This window comes from Kwoniella botswanensis, chromosome 1 (genome assembly GCF_036426115.1).
Source record: "Kwoniella botswanensis chromosome 1, complete sequence".
NCBI classification, from domain to species: Eukaryota; Fungi; Basidiomycota; class Tremellomycetes; order Tremellales; family Cryptococcaceae; genus Kwoniella; species Kwoniella botswanensis.
This window is the reverse complement of record NC_088599.1, coordinates 8528656-8551876: the sequence shown is the minus strand read 5'-3', so window position 1 is coordinate 8551876 and position 23221 is coordinate 8528656. Positions and strand designations below refer to the sequence as shown.

Sequence of the window (23221 nt, the reverse complement as noted above, 5' to 3'; positions counted from 1 at the left end):
TGTCATTACCGAGTCGAGACGGGACGTCCATTGTCATCCTACCTTGACTGTCAGTCTGATATGGTCAAACGAGAATGAAAAGATCTAAAGGGGACTTGTAATGTAGATCAGTCCCCATCAATGTGTCCGAAGAGTTTCATATACTGTGACATGATCAAATGCCTTTTCTGAAAGGATTGATCTTGAACGAGCAGTGCCTCAGAATTGAGTGAAGAGGAGGATTTTGACTCGATGAATCTGCTGTACTGTACTCGATGTCAACGCATGTTCGAATATTGAGGTTTAAGAACAGGCCCTGGAACAAAACTTATATACATCGTACTTGCACTTTAGCTGGTCATCGATCTGGCATCTTTGAAGTATTCACACAATCAGAATGCCTTCCGCTTCAGAGACCAATACCAGTCAAGGAAACATTACCCAAAGAGACACCGAGTCCCATTTCACATGGACGGATTGTACACCATGTTCGCAGGCCAACGAGGAATGCAAGACCTCTGATCCAGACACGGAGTGAGTACTTATCCTGCAAATGGTTATCAAATAGTACCACGGCATCTGCTAACAGTTATTCATGTCTTGTATATCTTAGCATATGCGATAGGTGTTTGAAGATCGATCCATCGAGATGTTATACCGATTGGGAAGAACACCCTGAAACAACTCAGATTGGAACAAAGTGAGTTCGACCTCACTTACCTTTTATTCATCAGTCGATCTGTATCGTCACGATCCTCTGACCTGGGACTGGGGTATGCTGATGGGTTTTGGAGTACAGTACCAGTGATGTAAATATAGCTTCCGCCAGGTAATGTGATTGAACCAATTCCACCGTAGTCCAATCAGTACTTGTGCTGTACACCATCCTGTACAGGTATGTCGAGGACATGCACATTCGTTATACATCATCATATCATCGACCAATCGTACTATCCATATCCAAATCATGTTGGATCAGTTCTCTTCAACAGAAAGGTATCCCTTACTTGAACAAAGACAATCATAAACAATATAATGAAATACCTCATGAATCCACTTCTCGATCAAGACTCAGATATCATTTCATTGCCTCTCCTTTAAACCCCTTTCAATCTCTTCCCAATACCTTTCACCACTATTTCTCGACTTCTTCCCATTTGCACTCCCATTATTAATAAACGCAATGATCTCACTGGTCGTCATTCCATACCTCTTCGCCAGAGTTACTATCCTATCTTTATAAGCTTGTATATTCCTTTCCATCAATGCTTTGCCGCTTAAAGCTTTCTCGTGTTTTTCCGCATTACTCAGAGGTGGACTAGGTTCTCTCGTCGCAGGTCGTTGGGAATCAGGAACAGGTGAAGAAGGGATTGATGGGGTGATTCTAACTGGCCTTGGTGGGATAGACGTTTCTCTAAATACCATATCGGGTTCAGATTCATCTTCGTCGTCGACGGCAATCTGTCTATGTCCACGTGAAGGTCGATCTGGTGTTTCACGCCGTCGACTTTTTTTGGATGCAGACGCGATCAGGTGTTCATGCAATAGAGATTTTCGTTTACTCCTGCTTGTCGATGTCGATGTCGATGTGAGTGTCTCTGGCGGTTGGTCGGTACGTTGAGGGGTGGTGAGTTGAGCGGTGGAAGGTCCAGCTTCGATTGCTTTAGCAGTGGTGGTAGGTTGAGATGTCCCTTGTTCGACCGCTACAGCTCGTATGTCCACTACTTGCTGGAGAGGAATCGACATTGCGGGTGTATAACTCGGTGAGATCCCGCCAATTTCCAAAGGAGCAGATGAAGCAGCTTGGAGAAATCGTTTAGGTGGACTGAGAACGATATTGACAGGTGGAGACTGGGCATTCTGGGCCATTGGGAGTTGTTGCTCAGAGGTGACATTGCCATCTGATGGCTTGGGTACAGATGATGCGACATCAATCTCAGGTGGTAAAATTGTTGTCGCTTCTCCGTCGACCCTGACAGGTTTTCTAGGCGTAAGAGCAATTTGGTCTCTTTCAGGTCTATTTTCCCTTTGCTGTGTTGCGGCTTGTTGCGCTTTGGCGAAATCAGCTAATATAGCTTGGGTAGCTTCTCCTATTTGACTCTCTTCATCCTTATTTGTCTCGGTGATTGATTCGTTGCGAGAGATGGTCGAGGCATTTTTTGCTGTCCTGTTATCAAGATTCCCTTCGACCGCTCTTGTCCTCGAGCTTCCATCTTCACCTTGCCCAGCAGGAGTCGCCAATGGTAGTTGGCTTCCACTAGGTATCAAGTCTCTCAATAGGCTTTCATTCTCGTTCTCAGCGACAGCAACCTTCTCAGGCTGATCCGCGGTAGGCATGAGTGACGGCACGAGTTCTCCATTGCCGGTCACAGGCGGTCCGTTCTCCGATGCTGATATTGCAGTCGTCGCAGTGGAAGATACAGCAACAGATCGTCCTGCTCCGGGTATCACGTGATTATCATCTGAGATTGCACTCCCCGTAGACTGGGCTTCCTTTCCTTTGCTAGATGCTTGAGCAAGAGGGACGGAATCTTCATCATCTGATTGTACAAGTTTCTTCTTTCCCCGCCGAGTTGGCGATGGAGATGCGAATAGTACCGTTCCATCAGTGCGGGATGGTCCAGCTTCATTGACTCGAGATGTCGTATGGTCACTGTGAAAGTTTCAAATCGTCAGGAATATTCCGATTCAAGAAAAGCGGAATAAGCTATCTCACTCATTAACCGCGATCTGACATTCAGCAGGTTTCGCCGATTTCGCTTTCACTCTTTCCCTCTCCAACCTAGTTTTCAGTGTTATATCAATCTCATCTCTGATGTATCCTCTGACCCGCTTTTCAAACTGGATGGAATTCTTTCTGTATCGCTCGTGCCATGATTGCGGCGTATGACGATCAGCCAGGGAGTAGTTGACTGATGATACCTGGATCGTCAGACATAGTCAGTCCAATCAGACTGACAGTAAGACTCGCAGAGATGTTTGTAGGCCCGGAGAAGAGATTGAAAGAAGTCAACCTACCAAATTCTGATATGTCTTTCGACTGCTCCATGCACCTGTCGGATAATGAGCTGCCAAGTATCGACATAGGAAATCGTCATCTTGCGGGGTATAGTCTACTCTTTGACTGGGAGGGGGGATTTACTATCAGTATTGCTCGTGTTCTAAAAAGAGTATAGAAGTGTACCACAAGTATTGTCGTATAAACTATGAGAGGCCAGCAGTGCTCGATGCTGTGGGCTAATGAGGTTAAGCACTCACCCTCCGGCCGGTCTTCCAGGGCCTTTCTTTCCATCGGTTCTCCTGTCCAGAGCCGTATCATCCTCTACAAAACTCTCATTATCACTGTCTCCTCCTTTATGACTATTCGTTATCCTCCAGTCAAGTCTTCTCTTCTTCAAACAATCATCGACCCAATCTCTTTCTACGATTCTCTGCCATGATCTTTTATATTTCCTTTTTTCGTCCCAAACTTTCTTGGCAAAATCACTCGATTCGTCCACTACCAGCAGATCCGCCGATGCCCTTTTGGTAACGCTGATCGCACCTGCGCATTCAAGCTTGACTGTGAGGTTATCGCGAGCTTGTAGGGGAGTCTCGTCTTGTTCTCTCGTCACATTGACTGAGACCCATGCTTTGATGGGTCGATGATCATCTACCTTTGACGGATGAACGAAAATGGGCGATACGATTGGTAGATCTTCCACAGGCAGAATTGTCTCCAAATAATATATGTTGGCAATCCAATGATAGGGTTTGATCTCCGGTTGGAGAATGTCAGGATACGTTTTTTGGAGAAAGGAGATATGGTCGATTTCTTGTTTGTAGGAGGGATGAGCGGGGTTGGCGAGTAGGATCGTGGAGCCTTCTCGCTGGGAAGTGACCTGACCACCTATCCCCTGAGGAGGGGAGTCGATGACTTGTCAGTATGCACACATTTAATTGAGTACAACTTGACAAAACTCACGATGATTCTTTCACTCAAAATGTCTTTGACCTCATCTGAGAATTGACCCTCCGCAAATAGAATCGAATGACCATACAATAGATTCTCCATCATGCAAGGATTGCTGCAAGGTGGCGATGTCCTGGAAAAAGTACGGTCGATGTATGTATACGATATGGGAATGAGAACTACGGTTGATTTTCACTTTTAAGTAGGAGCAATCGATTCAAGAGGTTGACCAGATGAACCCATTGGCTAACCGTTCAGACGATGATCAAGAGTGGCCTTACGTGATCCATCGCTTGCACAAATGGATATAACCTGCCCCAAGACTCCAAGACCAGTAAATGAAGCGGAAGAAGACGAAAGTAGATGAAGATAAAATCATCAAGAATGAGAAATAGCGAACATGAAAGTGAGATCTGGATGTGGTTGACGCGGTTGTTCAGGCACCGCTTGTTGACAAATGACAGCTACCATTCATTTTAACTGCACAATACATTACAATACTCTACAAAGACTCATCGAATGGCATCCAGCCTCTACATTGAGTACTACTACATAGACACTTTGTTCTTTGTTCTCCGTCCTTCTGGTGATGACTCTCTTCCTCCAATGTCAAAGCCAACTCGGTCGAGCCAGAAGCATTGGCGTAGTCGAAGGACAATTCCTCTCCATACTTTATATCCCTCTTCGTCTGATCATACATCGCCTTCTATCAGATTATTCTCAATGAAAGGGATGATGTGAACTTACGAATATAGCTGCTCTAGGCAGACTGTCCATTCCCCATCTCACAATCTGTATCACACAATTCGGCTCACAAGAATGATTGAGAAACCTTCCGATATTACCTTTATACCTTGGATCTATGTGCCATAACTCGTCCGGCAACTTCAAAGAAAGTATGTAATTGCCTTCTCCTACTTTGCTATTGACCAATTGACTGTCCCATCTAAGACGGGCTTGAGGACTCGTAAGGTATTCTCCAGCGTAGAGAGATACAAAGCTTCCTCTAGGTAAGATCGATTTTTCAGAAGGAGGCGAGTAAATTAGACCATGACCTATACCTGATGAGGACTGCTTCACCATCAATGATAGACTATCAGTTCTTGTCATTAGTGAAGATTCACATAGCGAAGCATCAGACATACGGACGGTACTTACCGTACCCCACGCTGAGTGAGTCGATTGGCACATCGCTCAGCACAGGGGCATTGCGGTGAACACTCCACCAACGGGAGTCTTTCAGGCAAAGCATCGATATTCAATACTTGGTTAAATTCAGCATCAGGCGGTGTATAAAAATTGCCTATGTCAATCTCATTCATCAGATATTGTTAGAGTCTTCGTGGTTTTCGACTGAGACTCACCAAATCCACTCACGCAATCGCAAGTATCACTATCCCTGACTGTGCATAAAGCAGATTCATCATCATCAACCCTTACGCAGGAGCATGTCCAAGGGTCGTCTTGCTCCTCGTCCTCATCCGGTCTGAAAGACGATATCGGTGTGCCGTTAGGGAATATCGAATCGATTATATACTATTAGTACAATGCATGTCTCATCAGTACCATCTATGAGTCTTGGCGCTGTACTACTGACTGTTTCTAATGATCCCACTTCACCTTGTATCAAAGGTATCGGGAAAGGTTCAAGTCCATTGGATATGTCTTGCATCTTTCCATATCGGACTTGACCTAAACACGTGATTGACTTTTCTTCCGTTTACCTGTTCATGATTCCTCCAAGTCAGGGAGGTATCAAAAAAAGTATGATGCTGCAGTTACTGCGTGCTGAATTCTTGATCTCGCTCGTTCTGTAATGTTCGTTCAGGTTTTACATGGTACCAAAATAGAAAGACAGATCGACTTAGCTGGAAATTTATAGAAATTTCTCGTACTACCCACGGGTGGACGTCCTCCACTTTTTTGATACCTATCATAAGGAGTAAGGATCATAGGAACGACGTCGTCATGATACAATTTGACGCTATTTTACACTATTTTACACAAACTGGGTTGTGTGGCAAGGCACAGCCTCAACGGTTTATTCCCCTTTCGGGCAATTCATCATCCCCAAACCCTGGGCACGGCTCACTGTGCTGCGCATTGACGCGCAGGTCTTTCATGTTGATTTTCCATTGTACGAGTGCATAACGTGCCTTTTGGTCAAGTGTCTTATCCAACCAAACACACTCTGTCAACCGATCCAACCCGTTTCCCACCAAACTAACAATAACTACATAATAAGCCACCTACCTACCTATCGACCTATTTATTCCCTTCTTCTTTCTTTTCGTCTTCAACAACCATAATCACCATCATAAACCCATCTCTATCCCTCTTTGACCCCATCCACCAACTCACCCATCACAATGCTCTCCAAAAACCTCATCCTTGCTGCTGCCCTCGTGGGACAAGCTTACGGTTTGACTATCAACACTCCTGTAAGTTCCCCACCATCCTTATCACTCTTCCACCTGCCCCCACGTTCGACTCTGCTTGTATATTTTGCTGACTTTGTTTGCTCGATGTAGGCCTCCCTCGTTCAATGTCGTGAGTAAACAGAAGATTCGATTTAATCAGTGTTCGCCGCCGATCGAGAGTGGACATTACTCTTATCGGCGGCCGAACATTAGTTGTCTCAATTATAACTGTAACCATAACATAACTGACTGTCTCGATCCGTTCAGAACCCGCCTCCATCACTTTCGCTGATGGTACCGCTCCTTACATTCTGTAAGTGACTCACTCACAATCTTCTCCAGACACCATCGTCTTCGCCCAGACTCGGAACCGCGTCTCAAGTCTTGGCGTCCCACACTCACTGTGTCTGAATGAGACGTCCGAGCGCTGACGGTGACCTCCTTGTGTCGTTCAGTGCCGTCATCCCCGGTGGTGAAGTCTCATCTGCTGCTATTGAAACCATCGAGGACAGTGCCACTTCATCCCCGGTCACCTGGACCGTCAACCTTGCTTCTGGTAAGTTCGATCGCTAGCCTGTGTCAAACACCTCGCCAGAGTGCAGCTGCACTCTCATGGTCCCACGCTATACGCAACCCTGTCATTTTGCGAATTGCATCAACCCATCCTCATGTTCGGCACACCTCATTCCCCGCTCATTCTGAGAACATACTGATTTTTTTAATGTTTAGGTACCTACATTACTCTCAAGTTGACTGATTCAACGGGTACCATCGCCTATTCGGTCCGTCTACAATTTCCATTGAGATTGACTACGTTCTTATCAAATGTTGGAAATTGCTGACATATCCCATTTTCTCTTTCAGTCCCCTCTTACCATCCAAGCCGGTTCATCCAGCTCTTGTTTGAACAGTACCGCCGCCACCAGCGGTGTCTCCACTAGTGCCGTCACCACTACCGTCACTTCTTCTGGAACCGCTAGGTGAGTAGACGCATCACCACGCAGCGAATTTGTCGGAGTGACTGACGATGCAACACAATTTGCAGCGCCGTCTCCAATGCCGTGTCTACCACCTCAACTACTTCCGCCGCCAGCTCCGCTGCCGCTTCTACTAGCCGAGCCGCCTCGTAAGTTACGACCTCAGTCTAGCCTCTGCGAACATTGCTAATTTTCTCGATGAATGAATACTGTAGTGCCTCCTCAGCCGCTGGTTCTGCCACCTCCGCTGCCGGTTCTGCCACTTCCGCCGCTGGGTCTGCTGCCGGTTCCGCTACCTCCGCTGCTGCCTCAGCCGCTTCTTCAGCTGCCTCTTCCGGTGCTCTCTCCAACAAGGTCGTCGCTCTTCCCGCTGTCGCCCTCGCCGTTGTTGGTGGTCTCGCCCTACTCCTTTAAGCGACTCTAATCTGTTAAAGAGAAGGATAGCTTTCTAGACGAGGACAATGAGACTGGAATTCGCAATCACACGCCGTGGAGTCGATATTAGGCATCATAAAAATGTTCTAGTTTTATCTTTTCTTTTCTTTTCGATCAGTTTCGTTTCTTAAGGATTATTATTTTATGGGGTACTTTTTTTGTTAATTCATATATATATGATGGATGAAGCTTTCACGTCACACGCTTATGTTTTCCATTCCGACTTCTATCTCTTAAAATCATACAAACATATTTATTATATATACATATAGCACTTTTATTACTGTCTTCCTCTTTTTTCTGATATACGTTTCCTATCAATTTGAATTGATATTCATATATATATATATCACTAATTTAATGATTTTGTTGATGGATGAATTCTCTTTTTTCCTCTTCACTCCTTGATCTGTACGTGTGTGCATGATCCTTCTAGTACGTTATCAAAGCAGCATTCCTATGAAGCCATGAAGGTTAAGAAACGGCGTACGGATACATTTACTATCAATAATATACAATACAAGCCTAATGTCCATTCTTGATTGATTCCCATTTGGAGACGCTTCAAGCTATCACGGCAAAATACGATACGATGTACCATGCCTAAGCAAAACCGACTTTCTTCTTCTTTGGCTGGTCGGTCGACAACTGAGCAGATTTATCTTTTGTCGAAGTAGTTGACGTCGATTTACGATTCTTCTTCAAACGTTGTTTCTCTACCAAAGCAGCTTTTGCTCTTTCCTAAAAAAAGCAAATCAAATCAAAGATATCACTTAATTCAGCAACCATCTCTTTGCATTCGATCAGACGAGATCATGACATTAAAAAGATCAAGGTGACACGGGTAGAATTTGAGAAGAGAACAGAAGACGTACCAGGGCAATTTCCTTCTCTAACGACTTCTTACTTTTCTTGTTCTTCTCTTCGGACAGGCTCTGGGCGGATTCTTCAATGGCTGCTTTTCGCTTTGAGACTTTCGATTCTGCTTGGGCATCCTTGTTTGATGTTATAGATGACATTAGGCAGAGGAGATCTTTCTGCGTGAAACGGATTGGGAAGCGATTTAATCAGCTTGGGTCTCAGGAGACAAACACCATACATTGCATCATTGTAAAGCTACAATAGTTGTAGGTTGTTCGACCCAAAGATGATCTTACAACATTAATGTATCTGAAGAAGTGGTAATTAAATACTTTTCAACCCACCTTGTCTTCCACAAATACCTTGCCTTTCTTCCCGTTCCCTCCAGCTTTCCGCTTCCTCTCTCCTGATTGTTTGGGGTTGGAAGGACCTGCTGTTGGTGCCATCGTAGTTTTAGGTTAAGAACGAAGTATTTCGTATTGTAGTGAGATTATGGAAGAATCGCAGATATAGATCGAAGAGTTACTACAAGGGTTTGACACTTGCACTTCTCTTGGAAAATTGTTTTTATCAAAACATCAGTTCCGACGGAAAGTGGCACATTTTACAACCTGGCTTTCAGTGTAGTGGCCCTTCTAGGACAAGACAAAACGAGATGTGATCAACTGTTCAATGTCCTCTACATTTCGAACATTGGCCAATACCGTTAGATCACGTTTTGCTTTTGACAATCGAAAATGGAAGGAAATCCTTGTGCTGATAGGTGTATGAGCTCACGAAACCAGTCAGAGAGTTATTGATGTTCAAAGGATGTTCTATCACCGAGTACATCTCCCTGTATCGCCAACAACCAGGCAATGATAGGAAGCGACAGAGTCGAACATACATAAATAATCAACCTGAGCCTCATCTGTCATCATCTATCTTAAGCAGCCCCAAATCGCTCCAAAAATACACTAATCATTAAAAATACAAAAATAAAATATAAAAAAAATTCACTGATAAAGTAAAATCATATAATCTAGTCTTCTCTGTAGGACGTTCCACTCCTTAGCAAAAGAACAATTTGAAAAGTCTTTCATAGTAGAATAATTCATAACGGGATAACTAAGATAAACCACTTCTCGAAATAATAAAGAATCCGAACTTTCAATCAGGATGGCCCCAGGTCGGTTCAACGAGGAAACCTCTGTCCTAAGTCCCCAAGGCAATCCTACAACTCAACATCGATCAATAGAGGATGTTTCTAACGAAAAGCCTAACACGAACTTCAAAGCATCTTTCTGGAGTAGATGTCATGATAGATGGTTCTTTGTCGCTTTCATCGTTGAAATCACGCTATACTTCGTATTGAGCGTATATGCGATTTTTGAATTTTCGCAGAATTACGATGAGATAAAGAAGGATGGGACCAGCGGGGGTGATAGGGATAATGGAAGTACGACTAAGGTAGATACGGGGGATATCGATGAGGCTTTGACTGGGTGAGTGTAATGCCGCTCAAGATGATACTGTAATATGGGGTCAATGTGTTGATAAAGTCTTCGGGCTGTAGCGATACGACGTATATGCTTTTGGGTGCTACAGGACTAGCTTTGATCCTAAACTTTCTTCTGCTCTTTGTGAGTGCGACTTCCACAAGAATTCTTTAGAGAACTCTAAGAATATAAAGGCTCATATCGCGCTTGTTCCAGTTCATCCGGAAGTTCCCAGAATTCGTCATTTGGTCAGGCCCAGTGATGGCTGTAATCTTCTGTCTCGCTGCAGCTGGAGGTAAGTGTGTTCCATAGCGATATCGACAAATGCCTCAATCGAGTTGATATGTATGTTTTCTGGCACATTGTTTCTGCTCTTTCTAGGTTTTATCTACCTTAAAGGTAAGGCGGGCAGCGTACTCAAGGGACGATTGAAGAAAAGAGTGAATCATGGTATGCCTTTAAGAAGGCTAGTTCCACATCATTAGGCTCAGTGGCCTTTGGAAGTTTGTTAGTTGAGCTGGTGGAAACACTAGCTCTCATCATCAAAACGATTAGTTTAGGGCTGTGCGGTAAGTACTGGCTACCAACTTACCCTCCGTGCTAAAGGGGCTGATCGAGAACGCTGGGAGTTCAGGATCAAGTATATTCACATGCTGCGTAAGTGTTTGAGCATCATATGGTATGGTGAGAACAAATTTGGTAGGCTAAATATGTTCGATAGTGCTTCTGTATTATCAATATTATCGAAGGGCTGTTAGAACTTTTCAATAAATACGTTTAGTAAGCCGCGATTTTACCCTTCACATTATGGATGTTATACTCTGGCTGGACTGATGAGTGCCACGATTCACATTCAATCAGCGTCAAGATAGGTGTCGATGATTTTCAATATGGCTTCGTGAGTCATACCTTGCACTCTGGAGTCTAGGAGTAATTGTCTTTGACAGTGGGAAAGTTGCTAGATTCCATCGGCGAAAGAGATCATCCACATCGTGAAGAAGAAGAAAGGCGATCAAAGAGTCGGTAAGTCGACTTACCTGTATTCGTTCAGGTATAATGCAGCCAGCTGAAAAAAAACCTGAAATGATAGGTCTAAACGCCATGATTACGGATTGTTTAGTTGGTTTTTCCCTCCACACGACATGTATAGCATGCGCTATCGTCTGTACAGGGGCAACCTACGTCTACACGATCATCATTGATGGAACGGCCAAAGTGGACGACTGGTGGGATTGGTTGATCTTGGTATACAGTTTTATTTTGGCTTTGAATATCGGTTTAGTCCTCACCTCAGCTCTGGTAAGCAGAACGATCCTTTATGCCACTGTTTTGTGTAAGGCATTGGAGGTCTCGCTCACCATGACTTGATTGTACGATTGTACTAACAGGAGGCCGGAGTATCGACCATCTTGATTTGTCTCGATAAGGATCCAAGGCAAGTTTCCCGTTCGGCTCCTTCCCCCAAGACCCCCAGTCAGATTGAGCTAAGCACTGATCGATTGGTCACAGCAAATTGAAAGACAAAAACCCAAGGTTTTACGATGTAAGTCTTTGGTCTTTCGGGCTGTGAGTATCAGGTATGAGCTGATGAGTTGACCCATGTATAGCGTTTGAAAGAGCACGAAGCGTATGGTATCTATCGTGCATTGTTGGACGAGGAGAACTGAGAAATTAGTACAATGGACGGGTTTGTAAGGCAGGAAGAGGGGATAGGCAAGCTTGAGTGAAAAAGACTATCCTTGAGTGAGAAAGTAGAATGGTAGCCAATGCAATGATGCATAAAGAGTGGACAGAAGTAGATAGCCACAATCGTCATTGGCCTTGATTGACGTGCGACGCCAAGTTTGCGCTCGGACGCGTCGGAGTGCGGGGTATCCTCTTTTTTTTCTGTTCTCCTGTTCATACTTGATCGTCTCCGTTATCCTACTCCATCATACACCTTGCAGCTCGCAAGCTCATCACACATCACTGGACTGGGGTAAGGCGACCTTCCATCTACCTACGATGCAAGCGTCCTCGCCTTCCACACCCACGCCTCTCCACCGGACAGTCCATAAAGTTCCTTCGCGGCGATCTCTCTTTCAGAGTCAGAATCCCTCCTCTCACTCTTCCACACAATTCGTCTCCAGGCCGAATTCGTATCTTAGGCTGTTCATTGGAGCTCTAGCTGTCGCTGCTTCTAAGACTTGGGTGTTAGATGATCCGCGGAGGCTGAGTGGAGGGACAGGGTGGTTGGTACTTGGCCTATGGGCAGGAAGGATCATAGGTGAATTAAAGGCGTTTATTGGTGATGCGAGACGGAAAAGCAAAGAGGGGAATAGATCATCATTGGTGAGTAGATCACCAGAAGATGACCTGATAGTCATGATGTATCGCTGACATATATGGTGCAGAGCTCTTTTCAGCTGAGCGTGATATTAGCTGTACAGTCCGTTGCCTTCTTCATTGCCCTGCAACAGATAGGTCCGCTGAGGTATGTCAGCTCCATCTCACAGCCCCAATGCAAATGATTTAACATTGTTCTCTGTTACAGACTCACCATCATAGCATATCTGAGTTCATGGGTTGATACCGAGAGCATACTACACACCAACAGTGTGAGTGACTATCCTCCACTTTGTCCAGGAAAAAGCTCATCAAAACTTCTTCACCCAGCTCGCACCTCTCTTACCTATCATATTATCTGCAGTATACATTATAGGTCAAGCAGCGACGCAGAATGGTGAGTAATAAACTCCGTCTGTAATCAATATCGCTGATCACAGGTTTTATTCAGTTATCGCTCTTACTTCCACCATACTATTTGCCGGTACTACCTTTTTATCCGAACAGTTCCTCTCCAATCTTTCATTCAGCAGAAATCGCAATGGCGATGATAAAGAGAAATTAAGGAATGAAGGAGGACTGTGGTACTGCTTGGTATCAACTGCAACTGTATCATTGTTGATCTTTGCTTTATATCAAATGGTTAGTCACCTTGTCATCCAATTACGCACGTTCGTGACTTCATTTCGTCAACTAATAATTTGAACATTAGGGTATCATACCGATTCCATTACCCATATCTAATGTTCCAGGTCAAAGATTCGCTTCTTTCATCACTGGTCTATTGGTCAGATACATACCATTCCCCTTTACACCCACTAATGCTCCTGGTTCGACTCTCCGATTGAGAACAAGCAGAGATCAATCGCTTTTCCTGTGCACTATTCCGATACTCCAGTTCTTCGCCTTGAGCCCCGTACCGACGTATACCGATCTTCTGGTTCTGCTACCGCTAGCAATGATCAGTACGGCAATGGTCGGCGGGAAGAAGATAAGCAGGAAGAATGGACCATCGCATGTAAGCTTCTCACTCGTTATAACCTCTCTCGAAAATCACTAACGAATGATGTCGTAACTTAGTGGGCTTTCTCCAACAAATCATTATCTACTGCTAGATCATCCTGGTCATTCATGTCTCTCCTTCCTGCAAGATGGAGACCACATCTACAAACTGTCCTCAATACACCGACATCTTCTAAAATCTTCTATTTCCTCTTGCTCAACTTGGCTTACATGTTTGTGCAGATGGTATATGGCATAGCGACTAATTCTCTAGGACTGATATCAGATGGCGAGTATTAGCTTTTATCTTCATGCTTTTCCTAGCCAAGCTGATTATCCCTCATAGCTATACATATGGCATTTGATTGTTTGGGATTAGCCGTGGGATTATGGGCATCAGTTGCGGCTACATGGAAACCTGATGGAAGGTATACTTTTGGTTATTCTCGAGTGGAAACGTTGAGTGGATTCGCAAATGGTCAGCTACTTCTTCTGTGGTCATCTGAGAAAGCTGTATTGACATAAATTCAGGTTGTTTCCTTATCCTCATCTCCATTTTCATCATTTTCGAGGGAATACAAAGAGTGTGAGCTGTCTAATGTGTGCTCTTTTCATACACAATTTGGTTAATCATGCATTACAGTATTGATCCGCCTGAGATGGAAACGCAACAACTTCTTCTCGTGTCTGGTGTTGGTCTTGCAATCAACCTGTTCGGGATGTGGGCGACCGGTGGACATCATCACCATGGGCATGGTCACGGGCACGGGCACGATCACGGACACGGTCACTCGCACGGTCATTCCCATATTCCAGTCAACGAGAAGAAGGTGAGTCCACACATCGACTACTTGTCTGGTGAATGCACTGAGTTGATATGCTGTGTCGCTGCTGTAGGAAGATCGCAGACACGATCATGCGCATGATCACCATCGCTCAGAGTCGCAGGGAGTAAGTTGATGTGTTAGGAATTGTGCGCCAACTGACCATTTGCATATAGACTTCTGCATCTACAAGACAACAGCGAACGTTAGCAAAGAGAAGATCTTCTGGGTTTTTGAAGGCACATGCCCAGCAAGATGTGCACAAACATGATCAATCACATGAGTTTCATGATCATGATCATAGCGCTTGCAATGGACACGGGCATGACCACGACCATGGACATGATCATCACGCTCACGAGGTGAGCTATATATTCACATCTTTCGGTAACGAATGGCTGACAATCCTGTCATCAACAGCATCATTCACACGATGGTCACTCGCATAGCCACGATCACGATCATTCTCATTCTCACGACCATGATCACGACTCACATTTACATTCGCATTCTCATGATGATCACGGACACGGCCATGATCATTCTCATTCCCATAACATGCGTGGGGTGTTCTTGCATGTCTTGGCGGATACACTAGGAAGTGTGGGAGTGATCATATCGACGATCCTGATCAAATATACCGGATGGACAGGTTTCGATCCTATCGCAAGTCTGTTCATCGCTGTTCTTATCATGGCCAGTGTGGTTCCGCTAGTGATTGATTCGGGCAAAGTGTTATGCCTGGATGTCGGTTCAGAGAAGGAGGAAGAGATTAGAGGTGCCTTGTCAGAGGTGAGTCGGTTGTACCTCAACTTTACCTTGACATTCAGTGTTACAGTGCAAGTGTTCGAGCAAAGATATTGATATTATGTCATTCAGTTGTCATCAGTAGACGGAGTGGCAAACTACGCCTCACCTCGTTTCTGGCCACGATGCGAGGGAGAACTGATCGGATCAATCCATATCCAACTTTCCATCTCACCCTCCTCGGTCGACCCGACAAAATTCCATACTCCGTTCTTGTTATCTAAATCAAAAATGGGAGGAAGTGGGGGAGATGCGATATATGTGAATTCAGAAAAGGTCATCAGTCGGGTTGAGAAAGTTCTAAAGAGACGGATAAAAGGTTTGACAGAGCTGGTGGTTCAGATTGAAGGAAGTGAAGAGAAGGGGTATTGCAGTTGTATGACTGGTGGGAGGTGATGTGATCACAACTGGATGACTGTTTAGACTAGAATTTGTTCTGGAAGTTATCTGTATCGATAATGCATTGGGTCGTCGACATCGTTATTGATATCGGAGCTTGAGACAGTATTCATGCGTTCATGTCATCAATCTAATCGGTAATTGTAGAACATCTACATTTAGATTGGAGAAATCGTACATCTGAAAGGGTATATCTAGCGATTTTACGTCTCTAACAGAATCTACATCGTATAATATTAGTATTCTCTATACACCTCTATACACACCTGATCTCCACCATATCATATAAAGTCTATCTATGAACACCGTGTAAAGACAACATCCGCGATTACAGTATATATTCTAAGTGGGCAGTTTACGGTATATACGGACCGATCAGCGCTGATTAGGAGAATCTCGAAAAGATGCTCGTTCCGTATCCCATCAACTCGACTTCCCTCATTGCGTCCTGTAGGTTGTTATGGAAATGAGAGCCTCCGAGCTATAACGTAATAAGAATGTCATAAGGTTGGGCCATGACTTCATTTATGCGTCGATGTGGAATATGATAAAATTGACTTACAAGTTCAGTCATGCCTACAATTTTGAATTTATCGATCTGACCAGGTTTGATCGAGGCGAAATGCACCCCCACACCTCGTTCGTGATAGGCTCTACTGAGCTCAAAGAGAATCTGAATAGCCCTATCGAATACATTGATCATGATCAGTTCATAGGCCTCTTACTCGTCAGAAAGTTAATCCTCATACTCACGATGCGTCGATCTCCTGCACCTCTCCCATATGCATGATCAGCGCTTTTGCAGATTCTCTCCGTGGTTCGTCGGAAGGATGAGATTTCCCATGACCATAAAGCTCAAGCTGGAGGAGACAATGTCAGTCATCAGAAGATTTTTCATTTATTCAAGACTTGTAAAGCCAGTAGAAGTACTCACTCTTCTCAGACGTTCTTTCAATTGACCAGTATTGGCGAAACTCAGACTCTCCCTGATTCTTACTACCAAAACACCCGGGATCTCTTCTTGAGCATTCTCATCTTCATCTATCGGGGCCCATTGGTCGGAGCCGGGTAATCTACCAATAATCTGGATTCTGGGCTGTGAGGATTTCTGGACTACCAAGATAAGAGATAGGACTACTGAAGCTACCAGACCGATCTGATGGACGACAATGTACGAGTTAGTGAATTGACCAACATCATGACGTATGCGGATAAACTCACTTCCATAGAGAAGAACAATGTCAGGATAAAGGTTCCGGTCATTTGCATGAAGTCCGTCCAGGCTCTCATCTTATAGAAGTAGTGGATCTCATGAGGTGCTTCAGCAAGGACTAAAACGGATGTACGAGAAACGCATGATTAGTCCAGGCATTTGCTGGATCAGTGTCTGCGTCGCAATGTCACTTACTGCTGTATACCACAAGGGTAATGATTACTGCGAGCGTAGCCTACATATGACATTACAGTTAGTAATGAGGGACAAGATTCACATCATATGAGGTACTATACTGACCTTTGGCAGGAAGTAGAGGTATGGTAACAGGAAGTAGATAGACAGGATGATTGCTGCACTAGCTACCATACTTGACATCTGGGTTCTTCCACCTGTTTGACCATTCAACCTCGATCCTGTATAATGTACGATATGGCATGTCAGCTCCAGTCCCTGAACTTCGGGTCATACATTGAACCTTAACTCACGAGTGATAGATCCGAAAATGGGTATACAACCAGTAACTGTCAGAAACGAAGAAGCGAGATTGGTAGCACCTACAAAAGCACACGCGTCAGCTTTTTTCCCCGAATATGTCTCTCGTCCTCGCTCACCTAGAGCTACCAACTCCCTATTTGGGCTGACCGCATATCCATATTTCATAGCGTTCTCCCTGGCAGCTACGATCGAGTCCACCACACCAATAACAGCGGAGACGAAAGCGGTAGGCAACTGCTCTATGCATCAGCACCTCTGCGAGTTTCATGGCCTTAAGAGCAGATTTAAACATACCGTATAGTTGAAATACTTCATTGCCCTCTTATTTAGTGGCCATCCGAAAGGTACAGCAGCTTCACCTTTGATCTGACCTAGAATATCTACCCCCTTTTTCTCCCAATCCAGAAAGGCGGAAAGTACAGTCGAAGTTACGCATAAAACCAAAATCTCAGGAATATACCTGACCCAAGTCCCACCAGGTCGCTTGACGGCTTGCTGCTTTATAACTCTAGCAGCGATAAGGAAAGCTAACGAGGTGAAACTTAGTATCATGGTGGGTTTGTTCACGTGATCGAGGTGTTTGAGAGTGAAGATGAGCTTCTGAAGTGGTAAGGTAGGTGCGTCTTCGGCGTTTTCAGGATGGGATAAGACGTGTTCCATTCCCAGCATTGGAACTAGTTGAGCTATGAAGATGATCTATAGGGGATATGAGGGTCTATCAGTTCAGCTGAATTTCTGTCAGAAGATGACAATTCAACTGGAGGATCACTCACTATACCAACAGCCGTAATAAATCCATGCAAAAGCGCTCTGGACAGGACAACATCCAAGAAACCAAGACGAAGCAAACCAAGGATACTGGTGATCAGACCGATCTGCACACAGACTGTCGTCGGCAAGAGCCAATTAAGTATAGATTGACGAAAGCAGTCTTACCTGGAAAGTAGCCATGACCGATAGAGCGGCAGCATTTAAATCTGGATGCTTGGGCTTGTGATGTGGATCTCCGAATACAGCATCTTGTATCATCTGACCCATCAGGAGGGACAACGAAGCTTCTGGACCTATGGATAGCTGACTGAATGGATGAACAACGCATTAGTCACAACGACTACCTCGATTTGCCTATCTGTGAAATAGCGGTAGAAAGTATCTAATGGTCATTCACTCACCGACATGTACCAAGTGCACTATACGCCAGAGCTGGTACGGCTGTTGACCAAAGACCTGCCAACGGGCTCAATCCCGCTAGACCACTGGCGTATGACATGGACTGTTTAGGGTAATCTCATAAGCACCGTCGCTTCTTTAGGATATAGGTGGGTCTTACCTGTGGTATAAGTAGACAAGCCACCGATAATCCAGCTATCAAATCACCAGAAAACCTATAACGGCTCCATCAGCTTAACAATTTCAACGGAAAAAATTGCGAGCAGATTTGTTTTATCCTGTTTATGGAGATCAACAACTTACAATGACCACGAATAATTAGGTAACCAATCTGTTATCGGTACATAATACTTTGATCTCTGCTTCAACTTTGCCGCATATGCCAAAGTAGACGTCGATGTTTTCCTCTTGGGCGGTTTGTTGATACTTGATCCATCATCACTTCCATCATTTCTGCTAGTTGAATCACCAATGAGTAAAGGTGTATTTTCATTTACACCCATTTTGACAGGCTGGCGCTTGGATGATTCTGCCGTTGCGAATAGTATAGCAGATGAATTACGCGTTATGCCTGAAAGGTGATCGTCATTCAGAGAAGTCATCGTGGGCGTAAGTGTAGTCGTATATATATGGTCACAAGTCGGTAGGAATAGGAGGATGAATAATTGAGATGGCGTCGTGATCTTTTAGGGAGTCGTGGATCCAAAAGTCAAATATCGTTTATAGTTGTAACAGGCGATTAAGCGTTGATATGAGAAGGTCTGAGGCCTTAAGATCTCGGCTACCAGGGCCACGAACCCCTCAAAGTTGCAGTATGGGAGGATGGAAAAAGAGACTGAGTGAGAGAGTGAACGTAAAGTGAATCAAGGTGTTGCGCTTAAACCTGTGTCTGGTGTTTGATGTTCTTGTTCGGCTAGCTCGCGTAACAACGTAATGGCACTAAACAACGGACATGTCCGAAGGATGCGAGGTGCAGATCATCCGGGAAAGATAGACCAGACCAGTTAAAAAAAGATCATTTCATCCTCTTATCTCTACGATATATGCGCAGTATTCAATCACTCATGTGACATATCCCCTCATGAAATTACATGAGTGAACAGGCTGAAGGTCATCAGCTACCACCTTCGAGTTCTTCACCATCCTCTTCATCTCAATACTTGTAAAGTCAGCATATATGGGTGCGATGGCATGTCGAGTTCCAAGCTGGTCTAGTGAGAGAGCGATCCTGCTAAGAGGTTTGATTGAGATGAGACATTACAATGTTGGGTCCCTAAAGCGGAGTAGACACGATGGCGCGATGCTCTTATGTAAAGCTACACAATACATATCTGACATAAAGTATCTGCGTAACACTGTAGAAGGTCCGTTGTCCCATCTATTCTGAAGTTGCAATTCAGCTCGTCTGAGACACCAACTCGACGCTAAGCTTCAGTCTACCAACGGTTGAGAATGTAAGCATACTTGTCTTCCATGACCTAAACTGATGGGGGATGTTGACATACTTATGCAGCACCGCCACCCAAGAGACCTGCCAATCCCGTTCCACTTAATAAACCCTCCAAGTCCTGAGTGAGATCCCCGGAAGTTCCAGAAGATAAGAGGTACCCAAATTTTCTCCAAGTTTCTGAAGCACCGCAGTAGCATCCGAGCTTCCTGCTTCCTCTCCAGCTGCCGCTGATTCTTCCTCGGCACCAGCTTCAGCTTCAGCAGCTGTAGCGGTAGCTTCGGCGGCCTATATGACATCAATCGAATCCGATTAGCCCATCTTCTTATAAGTTCATAGCTAAGGTAACATCGAACTGAACCCACCTCTGTAGCGGTTTCGGTGGCAGCGACTTCTTCTTCTCCTTCAGCAGCAGCAGCAGCAGTGGCAGTAGCAGCAGCGTGGGTAGCAGAGTCAGTAGCAGCTGACTCGGCTTCACTTGTAGCTTCGGCAGCGGTCGCAGTAGCTGTGACGTAGGCCTGGTAAAAAAGCTCACGGTGAGCGATCGAACAGTCGCCTGCCTGATGAGACTCAGCTCAGACTTACTTCGGTAGTAGCAGTGGCTTCTGCAGTGGTCGCCTCAGCTTCGCCTGCTATCTCAGCAGTAGTCGCCTATTCATCTTATTAAACTGCTTCCACAATCACTGGGAACTATAAGGGCTGGTGAACTTACTTCTGCTTCGGCAGCTTCCTCAGTAGCTGTTGCCGTCTCCTATCCGAAAGAAAAACATGATGGAAAACCTGTCAGCCACACTGCTCTATCATCCCCGACAAGAGGATGGCATCTCACTTCAGCAGCAATAGTTTCTTCGGCTGAAGCTGCAGTTGTCTGAATAGATTAACATGTCTGTCAATAGCTGACATACCTCAGGTTGAACTGATGAAAGTCAAGTCTCGACTCACCTCAGCCTCGCCTTCGGCAGCTTTGGTGGCAGTAGCCTGTCCAATCAAGATCAGGATCGAAGAACAATTAGTTCTCCTCTTCGGTTGGCTTGGTTATAAAGACTCACTTCAGCAGTAGAGGTAGTCTCAGCAGCGCCAGCTTCCTCTTTAGCGGTCGCAGTGGCTGTTGCCTGTACAGAAACAATTAACTAATATGTTTTTCGAAGACGAGAGAACGAGGCTTACTTTGGCAGTACCATCTGCTCGTTCAGCTTCAGTAGCGATCGCCTAATCAGACAATATCGATGAGATCACGGTGAAAATGCATATTACCTGATCCTCACCTCAGCAGCGGCTGTCTCTCCTGCTAGCCCAGCTTCGGTAGCAGTAGCTGTAGCCTATCAACCAAATTATATTGATAAGCAATTGTAAGTGCGAAGATATGATGACAACTTACCTCAACAGCTTCGGTTTCTTCCTATATACCCATATGGCACATTAGCAAGTGTCAATACAATAAGAAATGGGAAACTAAGAACTCACAGCAACAGCAGCAGATTCTTCGGCTTCAGCGGAGGTCTCTTCAGCTCCAGCTGCCTCAGTGGCGGTAGCCTCGCCTTCGCCTTCAGCAGCAGCAGCAGCGGTTGCGGTGGCTGCTTCCGTAGCGGTAGCTTCCGCCCCAGCTTCGCCTGCAGCTTCTGTAGCTTCAGCAGTAGCAGTAACAGTAGTTGTACCTTCACCTTCAACACTTGTTTCAGCAGCGGCAGTTTCTTCAGCTGATGTTGCTGCTTCTGTAGCCGTCCCTTCGGCTCCTTCCTCTTCCTCAGCGGTGGCAGTCTCTTCAGCTGCTCCGGCAGCATCTTCAGTTGCAGTTGCTGAATCATCGGTAGCTGCAGCAGCAGCAGCAGTATCGGTAGCACTAGCGGTAGCGGCCGCCTTGAGCGATTTACACACCATATCAGCTTTATGCAAATTCCCATAAGGAGGAAAAGTCGACATACATCACCTGCAGCATCTCCAGCTACTACACCTCCAGCAGCACCGGCCAGAGCCCCACCAGCAGCAGCACCGGCATTGCCATTGCCTCCTCTATTTCTTCCACCTCGTCCGTTCGCACCTCTGTTTCGTCCACGACCACCTCCTCGTTGTCTTTCGTACTAGAATAATCGCTGAGGTCAGCAGAGCGACTGGGTGATTACCGTGGGATACAGGGGTTATTGAGTGACTCACTAATCCATCTCGTTTATCTGTACCGATAGAGGAGGTCAAGGATCGAAGGTAATTCGATTGATCATGATGTCTTTTCATTCCCTAAGTAACGAATCATACAGTATCAGCTGCTTCATATAATGAAAGTCAGAAGAAAGAAGAGGAGAAAGTGAATTTACATCTTGCAAAGCTTTCCTGAAATGTTCGTTGGTGTTAGCTGGTGGAAGCACAAGACCCTGAGCGAGGAAAGGAAGGAGGAAAAGAAGAGTGAATAGTTTAGTCAATTGAGTCATCTTTTGAAAATCTGATTCTGGATACAGGTGATATAAAGCCGGTAAAATTAATGCACTACTTTCGGGGCAAAAGCAAAGGCTTGTTGGGTTGGAGATTGGCGAGGAACAGAAGTGACCAGCACTAAAAAGTGATTTTGCCGGATGAAAGATTGGACGAGACAGTGAGACCTGAGCTGAAAGTTGGAATAACTCTTGAAAACTATGGAAGAACCGGAAAAAGAAACTGTTTAAGAAGATGGAGTTGAACGAAAAAACAAAGAAGTGAAACAAGTATAGAGGATCAACCTCGTTTTGGGTGTTAAGAAAGAAGAAAGAGAAAAACAAAAGTTGTTGGTAATATTGGAGCAAATCAATTGCTTGATATTATCAAGGAGAAGAGGCAGCTCATTAAGATGAGAGGGGCTTATATACCATTCGCTGATCATGCCGAGCGTATGTCGTGATATGTTGTAACGTCGTATGTGAGTAGTACGCTGTACGTTGAATCAGAAATGGTTGTCAAGGTGATAACACATCAAGTCAAAACGACGCACAGCATTAGTATGAAGTATCGCTTCGTGTTACCATGATACATTCGTTTCTCTGGAGATATACGATCTATTCTCATCTTTTGTCATGTTTAGTAAGATGCGTTATGCTCTAGTTCAAAAACCACTCTCTGTTGTCAAGACCAAATCAATTCAATCTTATCATTCTGCGCAACTGATGGTACGCTCTTCACCGTTGATATGGATCTTGATCTGATCGTGTTTTTAGTACGGAATGTCACCATGAGATGAGTTATAGTCGGGCTTGGCATGAAGTCGCGGCGCGACGAACTGCTTTGATCATAGGTATCGAATTATATATCGTTGTCGATTTCCGAGAGATCCCGGTCGGTCGGTTGTGTAGTCATTTTGAAGCTGCTGCGATTGATGGCTTACTATGATACCTGGTGATCCTACGTCAGTCTGATGTACTGTCCAGGTCTGGAACAAACCCCTAATGCTGAGTGAGGTCGCATGAGCGTCA

At 44.9% G+C, this 23221-nt stretch overlaps 9 protein-coding genes across 9 annotated transcripts; 4 read left to right on the top strand and 5 right to left on the bottom strand.

Moving 5' to 3' along the window:
• Window positions 1–376: 376 nt before the first annotated feature.
• L199_003210 (uncharacterized protein) lies at window positions 377–812 on the top strand (the record flags this gene model as incomplete). Its single annotated transcript, XM_064888946.1, has 3 exons — window positions 377–513; window positions 593–679; window positions 779–812. 3 exons carry the CDS (start codon window positions 377–379, stop codon window positions 810–812), a joined length of 258 nt encoding a protein of 85 aa, XP_064745018.1.
• Window positions 813–1062: 250 nt separating this feature from the next.
• Window positions 1063–4033, bottom strand: L199_003209 (uncharacterized protein; the record flags this gene model as incomplete). Its single annotated transcript, XM_064888945.1, has 5 exons — window positions 1063–2632; window positions 2696–2901; window positions 2998–3103; window positions 3238–3875; window positions 3944–4033. 5 exons carry the CDS (start codon window positions 4031–4033, stop codon window positions 1063–1065), a joined length of 2610 nt encoding a protein of 869 aa, XP_064745017.1.
• Window positions 4034–4433: 400 nt separating this feature from the next.
• On the bottom strand, window positions 4434–5603 carry L199_003208 (uncharacterized protein; the record flags this gene model as incomplete). Its single annotated transcript, XM_064888944.1, has 5 exons — window positions 4434–4619; window positions 4679–5024; window positions 5090–5234; window positions 5296–5467; window positions 5529–5603. The coding sequence occupies 5 exons, from the start codon at window positions 5601–5603 to the stop codon at window positions 4434–4436; spliced, it is 924 nt and encodes a 307-aa protein (XP_064745016.1).
• Window positions 5604–6300: 697 nt separating this feature from the next.
• Window positions 6301–7742, top strand: L199_003207 (uncharacterized protein; the record flags this gene model as incomplete). Its single annotated transcript, XM_064888943.1, has 8 exons — window positions 6301–6372; window positions 6463–6481; window positions 6619–6664; window positions 6807–6907; window positions 7081–7133; window positions 7216–7331; window positions 7397–7477; window positions 7544–7742. 8 exons carry the CDS (start codon window positions 6301–6303, stop codon window positions 7740–7742), a joined length of 687 nt encoding a protein of 228 aa, XP_064745015.1.
• Window positions 7743–8366: 624 nt separating this feature from the next.
• Window positions 8367–9070, bottom strand: L199_003206 (uncharacterized protein; the record flags this gene model as incomplete). Its single annotated transcript, XM_064888942.1, has 3 exons — window positions 8367–8504; window positions 8639–8800; window positions 8969–9070. 3 exons carry the CDS (start codon window positions 9068–9070, stop codon window positions 8367–8369), a joined length of 402 nt encoding a protein of 133 aa, XP_064745014.1.
• Window positions 9071–9782: 712 nt separating this feature from the next.
• Window positions 9783–11769, top strand: L199_003205 (uncharacterized protein; the record flags this gene model as incomplete). Its single annotated transcript, XM_064888941.1, has 12 exons — window positions 9783–10108; window positions 10180–10246; window positions 10319–10397; window positions 10537–10671; window positions 10737–10759; window positions 10824–10882; window positions 10964–11000; window positions 11065–11125; window positions 11193–11401; window positions 11491–11537; window positions 11612–11645; window positions 11710–11769. 12 exons carry the CDS (start codon window positions 9783–9785, stop codon window positions 11767–11769), a joined length of 1137 nt encoding a protein of 378 aa, XP_064745013.1.
• A 337-nt stretch (window positions 11770–12106) lies between these two features.
• Window positions 12107–15456, top strand: L199_003204 (uncharacterized protein; the record flags this gene model as incomplete). Its single annotated transcript, XM_064888940.1, has 14 exons — window positions 12107–12433; window positions 12496–12575; window positions 12636–12699; window positions 12758–12824; window positions 12879–13069; window positions 13140–13445; window positions 13508–13718; window positions 13776–13907; window positions 13961–14015; window positions 14073–14259; window positions 14327–14380; window positions 14430–14615; window positions 14674–15045; window positions 15133–15456. 14 exons carry the CDS (start codon window positions 12107–12109, stop codon window positions 15454–15456), a joined length of 2556 nt encoding a protein of 851 aa, XP_064745012.1.
• Window positions 15457–15844: 388 nt separating this feature from the next.
• On the bottom strand, window positions 15845–18942 carry L199_003203 (uncharacterized protein; the record flags this gene model as incomplete). Its single annotated transcript, XM_064888939.1, has 15 exons — window positions 15845–15940; window positions 16022–16142; window positions 16213–16319; window positions 16394–16615; window positions 16681–16790; window positions 16868–16907; window positions 16973–17088; window positions 17161–17229; window positions 17287–17404; window positions 17465–17866; window positions 17944–18045; window positions 18107–18248; window positions 18343–18443; window positions 18501–18555; window positions 18644–18942. 15 exons carry the CDS (start codon window positions 18940–18942, stop codon window positions 15845–15847), a joined length of 2100 nt encoding a protein of 699 aa, XP_064745011.1.
• Window positions 18943–19845: 903 nt separating this feature from the next.
• On the bottom strand, window positions 19846–22210 carry L199_003202 (uncharacterized protein; the record flags this gene model as incomplete). The annotated part of the gene is made up of 15 exons (XM_064888938.1): window positions 19846–19908; window positions 19977–20075; window positions 20153–20305; window positions 20373–20438; window positions 20500–20538; window positions 20617–20655; window positions 20730–20765; window positions 20837–20899; window positions 20955–20996; window positions 21053–21106; window positions 21166–21186; window positions 21252–21644; window positions 21710–21865; window positions 21939–22019; window positions 22097–22210. 15 exons carry the CDS (start codon window positions 22208–22210, stop codon window positions 19846–19848), a joined length of 1419 nt encoding a protein of 472 aa, XP_064745010.1.
• Window positions 22211–23221: the final 1011 nt, after the last annotated feature.